This window comes from Scyliorhinus canicula, chromosome 5, assembly GCF_902713615.1.
Source record: "Scyliorhinus canicula chromosome 5, sScyCan1.1, whole genome shotgun sequence".
NCBI lineage: Eukaryota > Metazoa > Chordata > Chondrichthyes > Carcharhiniformes > Scyliorhinidae > Scyliorhinus > Scyliorhinus canicula.
This window is the reverse complement of record NC_052150.1, coordinates 214,027,031-214,039,100: the sequence shown is the minus strand read 5'-3', so window position 1 is coordinate 214,039,100 and position 12,070 is coordinate 214,027,031. Positions and strand designations below refer to the sequence as shown.

General features: G+C 44.8%; 1 protein-coding gene across 3 annotated transcripts in view; it reads right to left on the bottom strand.

Moving 5' to 3' along the window:
* Positions 1-12,070, bottom strand: part of obscnb (obscurin, cytoskeletal calmodulin and titin-interacting RhoGEF b) — an 896,193-nt gene that overhangs the window by 294,629 nt on the left and 589,494 nt on the right. For all 3 annotated transcript variants that reach the window (XM_038798455.1, XM_038798456.1, XM_038798458.1), the window contains 4 exons: positions 10,179-11,495; positions 5,461-5,739; positions 1,940-2,015; positions 1,340-1,467 (listed from right to left, as the gene is read on the bottom strand). In XM_038798455.1, the coding sequence (XP_038654383.1) occupies positions 1,340-1,467; positions 1,940-2,015; positions 5,461-5,739; positions 10,179-11,495 (1,800 nt within the window). The remainder of the gene's footprint in view (positions 1-1,339; positions 1,468-1,939; positions 2,016-5,460; positions 5,740-10,178; positions 11,496-12,070) is intronic.

Below are 12,070 nucleotides of genomic sequence, written 5' to 3'. Positions count from 1 at the left end.
CTCACAACACCAGGTTAAAGTCCAACAGGTTTATTTGAAATCACAAGGTTTTGGGCACTGCTTCTTCATCAGGTGAAGTGGAGGCAGGTTCACCCTGTGACACTCTTTCTTGTGACCTCCTCCTTGTGGTCCTCCTTGTAACACTCCCCTGGATGATGGCCGCTGCCACTTCCTCCCAAGCAGCACTGGCTGCCCTGTGGCTGACCCGTCAAGCCCCTCAAGGAGCAAGGTGTCCCTGCTCAACTCCATCGCGTCCAACAGTGTGGCCCGGCCTGCGTCTCCGAATCTTGGAGCTGGTCTAATAGGTGGCATGGCTGCATGCTGTGTGGGATTTGCTCTGCGGGATTGGTTTAAGTGCTTCTCCCCTCATTAGCGGGGGGGCTGACGAGCGCACTCCCGGAGAATCAACCGGCAGGTCCATCATTTGTGGCGTGAAGCCTGCAGGGCCTCGTTAAGTGAACCGATTAACGTCAGATACCAGGTCGGCTGTCGGGAAACTCCCGGCGATTCCCGCTCACGACACTGAGAACAAATTTGGTTAGACTGCGCCCTAAGTGTGGTTAGATAGCGTTGGGGAACGTGCTGACAGAAACTTCCACCAAACCCCCACAAATGACACTTAGAAACTTTACTATTAGATTGCGCCCCTCACCTCTGTTTCTCTCCTTGGATGCTGCCAGACCTGCTGAGTTTATCCAACATTTTCTGTTTTTATTTCAGTACCAGTTCTACTGATCAATGTTCTATTTGTGAAAACGTCTATCTGTTAAATTATCAGCATTGCCCTGCAAAGCTTCAGATCTGGCTGCGATATGTTACTGAGGGGGTAGCACAATTTTTAAAATGACTATTGTGAAAAATTTCAAAAGGAACAGTTTATTGGGAGAGATTAATTTTTCTTCAAACAAATAAACCACTGAAACCAAGCTTGAAACTCAATTTAACTTCAAATGGGCTTTGAAATGGGTGGCCATTTCAAAATCAATGGAATCCTTATTTAAAGATCTAAACTGGGGTCCTACAAAGAATGTAGGACCCTGATTCAATTTTCAGGTATTTGAATACCGACCTGAAGAGTATGCTGAAAAAGGCAACAGTCGTGAGCAATTGCTATGGCCAACAGAAAAGAGAAAAGTTACAGAAAAGAAAGTAACCGGTTTACATTTTAAACCAGATTAAATGTCTTGCCACATATGAGAGAGAAACCTAAATTTTCTTGTGTCACTACTTTCCCCACATGTTATACTCGAAGAAAATACTAAACTGAAATTTGTAACGTGATTCCATTATTTACTGAACTTTTCAGAACTTTCACTGCGAAAATGACAATTAGCCATACCTTTAACTTTAATTTGTAGTTTTAGTATTGGAGCCCCAGCAGTAACAAAGACATCATGAAGTTCCTCCATAATCTGAGGTAACTGTTCTTCTTCAGCCTGTGATTCCACACCTTCCAAGTTCTGCTCTCTGTTGTTAAAAATATTATAAATTATTACAATCCCTATTCAAGAATCTTGAACTGAAATGTGTATCAAGACTTGTTTCCCTCTGGGGAAGGAAAATACTGCAACTTCGCAAAAATAGCACAGGGCTAAATCGCTGGCTTTTAAAGCAGACCAAGGCAGGCCAGCAGCACGGTTCAATTCCCGTACCAGCCTCCCCGAACAGGTGCCAGAATGTGGTGACTAGGTGCTTTTCACAGTAACTTCAGTTGAAGCCTACTTGTGACAATAAGCGATTTTCATTTCATTTCATTTTTTATTTCATTTCAAAAAGGTTTTCTTCAGTAATTCAGACTGTCTGACTAAAGGATTCTGCAAACTACTGAGGTTCACAATTTTAATCAAAAACATATTCAATGGTAATCTTTGTGGTCATAAGATTTAACAGTCATATCATGTAGTGAAATAACTCATGTGCTGTGTGCTTCAATACCAACCGTGTAAGAGAAGCTTGGGCACTGACATAGGAAGATGTCTCAGTGGCTTCTGCTGTATCATAGTCTGAACTGCTAACTGTAAGAAAGAAGTAAATGTACTTTGAATAAAAGACAATTACTTATCCAAAATAAAACTGCGCATGTAAGGTTTTCACTATTTTCATTTGCAGATCCATTTCAACAATAAACATTTATAAAAACATAAGAACATAAGAACGAGGAGCAGGAATAGGCCAACTGGCCCCTCGAGCCTGCTCCGCCATTCAATGAGATCATAGCTGATCTTTTGTGGACTCAGCTCCACTTTCTGGCCCAAAAACCATAACCCTTAATCCCTTTATTCTTCAAAAAACTATCTATCTCTATCCTAAAAACATTTAACGAAGGAGCTTCATTAAACATCAACTGCTTCACTAGGCAAGGAATTCCATAGATTCACAACCCTTTGGGTGAAGAAGTTCCTCCTAAACTCAGTCCTAAATCTACTTCCCCTTATTTTGAGGCAAAGCCCCCTAGTTCTGCTTTCACACGCCAGCGGAAATAACTTGCCCGCATCTAACCTATCTATTCCCTTCATAATTTTATATGTTTCTATAAGATCCCCCCTCATCCTTCTAAATTACAACGAGTACATTCCCAGTCTATTCAACCTCTCCTCGTAATCCAACCCCTTCAGCTCTGGGATTAATTGAGTAATTCTCCTCTGCACACCCTCCAGCGCCAGTACGTCCTTTCTCAGGTAAGGAGACCAAAACTGAACACAATACTCCAGGTATGGCCTCACTAACCCTTCATACAATTGCAACATAACCTCCCTAGTCTTAAACTCCATCCCTCTAGCAATGAAGGACAAAATTCCATTTGCCTTCTTAATCACCTGTTGCACCTGTAAACCAACTTTTTGCGACTCATGCACTAGCACACCCAGGTCTCTCTGCACAGCAGCATGTTTTAATATTTTATCATTTAGATAATAATCCCTTTTGCTGTTATTCCTACCAAAATGGAGAACCTCACATTTGTCAACATTGTATTCCATCTGCCAGACCCTAGCCCATTCACTTAACCTATCCAAATCCCTCTGCAGACTTCCAGTATCCTCTGCACTTTTCGCTTTACCACTCATCTTAGTGTCGTCTGCAAACTTGGTCCTAAACTCCAAATCATCTATGTAAATTGTGAACAATTGTTGGCCCAACACTGATCCCTGAGGGACACCACAAGCTACTGATTGCCAACCAGAGAAACACCCACTCTTTGCTTTCTATTAATTAACCAATCCTCTATCCATGCTACTACTTTACCCTTAATGCCATGCATCTTTATCTTATGCAGCAACCTTTTGTGTGGCACCTTGTCAAAGGCTTTCTGGAAATCCAGATATACCACATCCATTGGGTCCCCGTTATCTACTGCACTGGTAATGTCCTCAAAAAATTCCACTAAATTAGTTAGGTACGACCTGCCCTTTATGAACCCATGCTGCATCTGCCCAATGGGACAATTTTCATCCAGATGCCTTGCTATTTCTTCCTTGATGATAGGTTCCAGCATCTTCCCTACTACCGAAGTTAAGCTCACTGGCCTATAATTACCCGCTCTCTGCCTACCTCCTTTTTTAAACAGTGGTGTCACGTTTGCCAATTTCCAATCTGCCGGGACCACCACAGAGTCGAGTGAATTTTGGTAAATTATCACTAGTGCATTTGCAATTTCCCTAGCCATCTCTTTTAGCACTCTGGGATGCATTTCATCAGGGCCAAGAGACTTGTCTACCTTTCGCCCCATTAGCTTGCCCATCACTACCTCCTCAGTGATAGCAATCATCTCAAGGTCCTCACCTGTCATAGCCTCATTTCTATCAGTCACTGGCATGTTATCTGTGTCTTCGACTGTGAAGACCGACCCAAAAAACCTGCTCAGTTCCTCAGCCATTTCCTCATCTCCCATTATTAAATCTCCCTTCTCACAAAGAACCAATATTTACCTTAGCCACTCTTTTTTGTTTCATATATTTGTCAAAACTTTTACTATCTGTTTCTATATTCTGAGCAGGTTTCCTCTCATAATCTATCTTACTCTTCTTTATAGCTTTTTAGTAGCTTTCTGTTGCCACCTAAAGATTTCCCAGTCCTCTAGTCTCCCACTAATCTTTGCCACTTTGTATGCGTTTTCCTTCAATTTGATACTCCCCATTATTTCCTTAGATATCCACGGTCGATTTTACCTCTTTCTATTGTCCTTCCCTTTTGTTGGTATAAACCTTTGCTGAGCACTGTGAAAAATCGCTTGGAAGGTTCTCCATTGTTCCTCAACTGTTTCACCACATAGTCTTTGCTCCCAGTCTACCTTAGCTCTCTCTCATCCCATTGTAATCTCCTTTGTTTAAGCACAAAACACCAGTGTTTGATTTTACCTTCTCACCCTCCATCTGTATTTTAAATTCCACCATATTGTGATCGCTCCTTCCGAGAGGATCCCTAACTATGAGATCATCAATCAATCCTGTCTCATTATGCAGGACCAGATCTAGGATCGCATGTTCCCTCATAGGTTCCATTACATACTGTTCCAGGAAACTATCACGGATACATTCTATAAACTCCTCCTCAAGGCTGCCTTGACCGACCTGGTTAAACCAATCGACATGTAGATTAAAATCCCCCATGATAACTGCTGTACCATTTCTACATGCATCAGTTATTTCTTTGTTTATTGCCTGCCCCACCATAATGTTACTATTTGGTGGCCTATAGCCTACTCCTATCAGTGACTTTTTCGGCTTACTATTCCTGATTTCCACCCAAATGGATTCAACCTTATCCTCGATAGCACCGATGTCATCCCTTACTATTGCCCGGATGTCATCCTTAAATAACAGAGCTACACCACGTCCCTTACCATCCACTCTGTCCTTCCAGATAGTTTGATACCCTCGGATATTTAACTTCCAGTCTTGACCATCCTTTAACCATGTTTCAGTAATGGCCACTAAATCATAGTCATTCACGATGATTTGCTCCATCAACTTATTTACCTTATTCCGAATACTACACGCATTCAGGTAAAGTACACTTATGTTGGCTTTTATACCTCTGTTTTGAATCTTAACAGCTCGATCAGTAACCTCTCCTAAATTATATTTCCTCTTTACTTTTCTCCTAATTTTCCTTGTCGTTGAACCCATATCTTCATGTAACAACCTGCTGCATCGCTTCCCATTTATGTTTTTACTTCCCGTTTTATTCCATTTAGAATTTCTGGGCCTATTCACTGAGCTCCCCTCAGTCACTGTACCTTGTACTGTTGCCCTTTTTGATTTTTGACTATGGCTTCTCTGCCTTACACTTTCCCCCTTACTGCCTTTTGTTTCTGTCCCTGTTTTACTACCTTCCGACTTCCTGCATTGATTCCCAGTCCCCTGCCACATTAGTTATGTCATCGAATTCTTCCAAATCAATTATTTGGTTAACATTATATTTTCCCAAATTCATTTTCTGTTGCAGCTCTATCACACTTACTGTCGACTCTCAGCTCTGCCTTCGTTGAAGCTACGCCAATATAGTTTTCTGCCACACACCTATACACTCCCATATCACTTAGAATCACAGATGTTAAAATAAGTTGATGGCATCCATCTTGATCTTCGTTGATCATGTAATGATCATTCTCTTCAATCAGCTTTCCATCCTTAAACCATCGAACTGCTGGAGGTGGGTATCCAGCTATCATACAATCAAAACTGACAGGGTAGCCTTCTTGAACCTCCTGGTTCTGGAGCTCAGATACAACATGGGGTGCTTTATGTGACAAAAGGGGACATCAAAAGAAATAATGCATGATTAGAAGATGTTCTCTCTGGAATCAAACTAAAACTATAATTCATTTTAGTAAATATATTAATAATTAATTCAGGCTTATACATGAGAGAAAAGCGGTGGGATTTTCTGAGACCAAGCGTTGACGCCAGGGCAGGACTCGTGGACTTCCACGACGGCAAAACTGGGTTCCCCTTGGAGCAATTCAGCAACCATGGACAGGCAAGCACCGGCACCACATGGAACATAAGCGATTCCAATGGGAAACGGTGCTGGATTCGCTGAGTCTGTGCTTGACACTCGGGAGGCTGAAAAACTGCAGCCATTTATTCACATTACACTCCCCAGACACACTCATCCCAGCCAACAAAATGGCACTGGATGTGCGGGAGCACGTCCATCCAGAAGGGCTAGAGGGGGCACCAAACTCGCCAGCCTCCCGCTAACAAGGTTGAGCCGCATTTAAGCTGCACTTGCTCAGCCTACCCCAGCCAGCTTGTAACAATGGTGTCGAGTAGACCAGCCCCAAGATTCGCGGACGCTGACCTGCGGAGGCTGCTAGACGCTGTGGAGGCCAAGAGGATGTCCTTTCGCCCGAGGGTCAATCATAGAGCAGCCAGTGCTGCCTAGGACGAGATGGCGACGGCAGTGAGCTCGGGGAGTGTGACCAGGTGGATTGGCCTCCACTACAGGAAGAAAGTCAATGACCTACACCAGGCAGCACGAGTGAGTAGGTAGTCACTCACCCCCTCCGCGGAAACCTCTCCCTCCCCATGGGAGCATCTACCCCACCCTCCCCCTTCAACCGCCCCAACCCTTCCTCCACCCCTTCCCCTTCAACCGCCCCAACCCTTCCTCCACCCCTTCCCCTTCAACTCCCCCAACCACCACTGTGAACCAGGCGTGTGTCTAATGATGGCCTCTCTATGTCTCCTCAGGAAAAGCTCTCCCACAATCGCCGGGAGAGGCCCAGACAGACAGAAGCATGCCAGACATCAGAATCCTCAGCACCTTTGAGGAGCGCGCCCTGGAGGTGACAGAGAGTTCACCAATGTGGAGACTGACAGATGCCGCAGAGGTGATGAACCACCGGGCCTCACCCGAAGGACCAGTCAAACATGCAATATTATTACCTTACTGACTGACCCATCCCTCCCACTGATCACATGTCCATTGTCCCGCAGGTTCTCCAGCCGATGGCTCCAGCCCATCCAGGGCAGAACCCTCTCCAGCCTCCCAGGAGATGAACTCAGAGAGCTCCGAGGATGTCATCCCACCCTCTACCAGGGCTGATAAACACAGCTTGGTGGGAAATGTTAGTGGTCAGGCTTTTGGGGCATAATCCGGTGAGCATCACACAGCTGCTGATGTACATCAGATGGAGGCAGGAACCCCCAGGTGAGACAGCAGTTGGAGGGCTGCTGGATCCCAGAACCCAGCTGTGTCCCAGCCTGCTGCTGAGATCTGGAACAGGGTTACCTGGAGTTAAAGAGCGACTGGGACATTCAGAGGGAGATATCGACGACACTCCAGCAGATCCACAGACTATTGGAGGAGTCCCAGAGACTACTGGCGCAGGAGATGTCACCGGCAATGTGTGGCACCAAGGCCAACACTGCTAGTGTGTCGACTACAGTGGAGAGCCTGGTGCACAACGTTGGCACCATTAGTGAAGGTGTCCAAGGCATCCCGCAGTCAGTGACAGCCATGGCTGAGGGTTTCGACAGAATGTCCGCCTGGCTGGTGGATGTCACCCAGTACCAGGCTGACCTTGATGAGGTTCTGTGGGACATGACCCACTCTCAGATGGGAATGGCGGCGCTGCTGTGGAACCTGTCCCAGTTACAGGTGGGCATTGCCAAGAGGCTGCAGAACATGTGCCAGTCACTGAGGAGCATTGCCGAGGGGCTTCGGCACGATAGTGCGGACCATGGGGAGCCGCCAGGGCTGTCAGAGCCAGATGATGCAAGAGCAGCCAGGGATTGAACCAGCTGCACCTCCGTCCCAAGGTGAACTGTAGGGCCCTATGGGCACTGACCGGGAGGAGGGCACGCCAGCTGTCAACCCGGACCCGTCCCATGGAGTGGTGACAGTGGCCATCAGTTCGTCCGAATTCCACCCCTCTGATGAGGACGGATCTCACAGCCAGCACAAGGGACAGGGAGACTGTGCATGTGCCGCTGAGAAGTGAGATGGGACCCTCCGGCCCCAGATGTGCATCCTGGGGACAACTAGATGTAGTGGTAGAGCTAGGAGGGCAAAGCGTATCGAGGATCACTGAGGGCTGTAGTTGGGTAGGGGGGAGTGGGTAGGTAGAGGGTGAGAGGGCTAGGGAGGGGGAAGAACGATCATGAGGGTGGGGAATTGCCAAATACAATATAAACACCTTTGTGCAGAACCAGTGTGATGCCTCTGTCACCTTCTGACGCAATGCGGGCCGACCCACGAACCCTTGGCCCATCTCTCCAGGCATCTCCCCATGGCACCCACCCGCCCTCCAATCGTGGACATGTCCCCGGAGCTGTGTCCCATTCCCTGGGTGCTCGGATCTTGGCTGTTGCATGTGAGGTGTTGCCTTCCGCAGTGTTCAAGCACAGTGTCCAAGCATCAAGCTTTCATTGGTATGCTGGGCAATGACTCCCACATGCTGCATGGCCCACCTACCCACAGGAATCGACTTGGGGTGTGTGAAGTACTCACTTAACCACGATTGCCAATTCCCCATTAGCGATAGCCTTCAGCCGGTAGGGGTTATGGGTGGTTATTGGGAAGATAGGGTTGCCACAGGAGCGGATACACATGATTCAGGGGTTGGCATGGTGGTTCCACGAGCAGTTGCCCCCCCCCCCCTCCTCTGTGCCTCCTCATGGAGGCCCGCCCCTGTAGACGGTCCCCCACCCATCCACCGAGCACTGGGGTAGCAATCCCAGCACCCCCGAGCTCTTTGTCTGTGAGCAAAGAAGGATACTCTCCTCCTCGGCTCCCCACAGAAGCCCTTCCCCCAGGATCGCGTTTTTCAAAAGGAGCACTAATCGGCACCAGCATGACCACTTGCTGGGGAGGCCACTGAATGATGGGAGGCCGGTGGATATGGGGCGGCTCTCGTTAATTGGGGATTAAGTGGTGATAATTGGTTTCTCGCCATGCCACGGCGAGATCCCGTTTTCGTCAAAGGAAGTGGGCCGGTTCCATCACAAACTGTTTGGTGCCTGACGCGGTTCTCATTCTTGGCCTCTCCTGCTATTCACTGGCCTCGTTTCACTTCAACAAGTGATTAACGAGGCCAGAAAATCATGGCCAATGTCTATAAATGGAATTTTCTAGCACAAAAAAACCTGCAGTGTGAAAGACATACTCAAAACCATGCCTATGGTCATTTATTCAATTCTTTTAACTAATTCTTTCCCAAAATAATTACCTCCTTTCCTATTAAAGAATCCTCCTTGCACCATTGTTTTGATAGAATATTTTGAGAGAGAATATTTTGAGATAGATTTTCAACCATTTATTAGTCAGAACCAAAATGGTAGTGCTCCAAAAATGGTGGAAGTTTTACTTTGCCCAGTTTTAGCTCGTAGCCCAGGTTAGATGGGCCCACAAGCTTAGTTATAATTTGATTTTGCGTGACCAGGAGTGGAGGAGGACAGGGCTTCACAGAACCAACCTAGTCTGCCACTATATTAGTTCACCTCCCCTTCGAAGATTATACTGATTATGATACCAATGCTGGGATGAGCATTCACTGATGGTGAGTGCTCAGCCCAACATTGGGATCCTAAAACAGATGTGAGACTGCTCATTAGCATATTCAGGATACCGAAGGCTTGCTTTAAGTAGCTGCCCTCAGCATTCGGAAATTGGTATTTTGGGCACTTCCAGGGGATCATGCATTGCAAATTGTACTGGAGATTTGCTCCCCCGTTCCCCCAACTCATATTTTATATCCAGAGATCCAGCAATGGCTATTAATTTCCTCGCCAGAGTTTTTCAGTCTTTTGCTTTAAGTTTTTCTATAGCTTTTGTTGTTTATGTTTCAACTGCTTTATTTCTTCCAATTTGCATGCAGACTTTTTTTGTATGTTACTGGAACTTCTGTCAAATGCAAAATTTAATAACCGTTTTCACTGAAGAATAACTCTTAAGCATTCCTATTTTTACCCTGACCTTTAAGTACACTAATCTAATATATTTGTTATACATTATTTGCACACCATAGTTATGAATATGATGATAGCCTAGCAGAGGTTGTCATTGTGATCATTAAATGTAAGATTAAAACAATGTAGGTAGCGAATAAAATGAACAATATGTCCTGTATCTATTCTAAGGGTATATTCATTTTTGAGTTATATCAAAAATATTAAATTAGTTGTTGTGTCTGTGTAGTTTAAGCAAAAAACAAAATGATTTGACAAACTTACCGGACTCAACAAAACGAGTATATAATCCGTCTTCTATGCTGGTCCTATCTTCCCCAGATGCAGCAGGGGGACGCGAAACCTTCTTAATCCGAATTTCAACTCTGCTGCCTTCCTCACAGATATCAATGTGAACAGGAATTCCTTGACCAATAAATATTTCCTTAAATCTAGTTGCTGCCATTTCAGCCTCAGTCAAGGTATCAAACTTTATATAAATGTAATTTTCATCCTCATGGTAGGTCTGTTTGTCCAAGATATCTTCATCTCCTTCATCAGCACTAACAAAAAATTCTTCTTCCACGTCAGAAATCTCAAAAGACAGTTTTGAATGCATAAGTCTATGAAGTCGTTTGCCTGCTCGACGGAAAGCATCATCAACTTCACTTCCTGAAGAACTTTCTGGTTCACTGTCAGTGCTGTATTTTATAGTAATGCCCTGCATGACATTCTTAACTGTTCCTTTTGTATCACTTGCAATTGTAACCTGCCCACTGTGAGAAGTTGTGCCAAACTTGTTAGAAGCCTCACAAGTATATGTTCCAGAGTCTTTTTGTTCGAAACCTGTAATAATTAAGGAGCAAATTCCATCACTATAATTATCAATGTGGTAATGCCTTCCATCCACAATTTCATCTCCATCTTTGAGCCACTGCACCTTGACTTCAGATTTACTCTGGACCACACACTCAAGGTGAATAGTTTGGCCTAGTTTACTCGTCTGAGGTTTGAAAACTTCAGCAAACACGGGTGTGACTTGTTGTCTAAATTCCTTCCTAGTTTTATAACCTTTAAATGCAGCCTGGATTTTTGTAGCAGCTTCAGTGAGAGATGGATCTTCCTCTTGCAATTGCTCATATTCAGTGGATGAAGTTTCCCAGTGTTTCCAAAATTTGTTTGTAGAAATAGTTTGCGCTTTTCCAGCTACGGTTACGGTTGATTTTCCGGCTTTTTTCAGGTAATGAACAAGGGATGGAGTACCAGATCTTGATTCATCATCAGAACTTGTATAAGAATCATATGTTCTAGACATTTCATCTGTAGATAAATCTTCAATTTCTGTAGCTTTCTGTAGCCTTCGCTTCTGAGCTTTGTCATCTTCTTCTGGTACTTCACTGATAGAATCTAGTGTTGGCTCTCGACTCATTCTTCGCTTCTTGGCCAAGGCTTCCCACAGAAGATGCAAGTCACCTTCTTGTGCTGCCTCAGGCGGCAAGCTTGGTTTGGGTTGAATCTCTTCTCCATCTATTAGTTCAACAGTAACTTTATCTGGCTCCTGTGGAATTTCCCAATCTTCGTCTGGAATGGGTTGTATCGTAACTGCAGACAATAAGACACAATTATTTAAGACTAGCATTGAAATAATAGTACTAGAAGCAGAGATATCCAAACAACTTACATCAAAATGAAGTTCACACTAACTAAAAAAGCAGAATTTATAGTGTTGTGAAACCATGCTGTAAATCAAAATGGCTGAAAACCCATATTGTTTTAAACAAAGGCTAAAGCAACATTACAGTGACTTGGGAATTACATTAAAAATGAATGCACATTTGCATTACTGTACCGTCTGCATTCCAGAACTATTGAAATGGAGACAACCTATCTGTAAAGCTACACCAAGAACAATGACCTTGAAAAATGTTGAATGGGGGCCATCTCTCTTCCCATCTGCAAAGAGTCCAGACAGTCACCAGGATATTCAACCAGGTGGCAACTAACCATTAAACAAAATCACTTTCACAAAAGGACCCTGAGTCAGGGTGCAATTCCCAGCCATGATCTAATCAATTTAACTGGAATATACTTGCCATGACCATTTTGGGTAAGTGGACATTTGGAGAGAGGCCATGTGACAAGCCAACCCTTTGTGTGCTTTAAGCACCTGTTTTCTC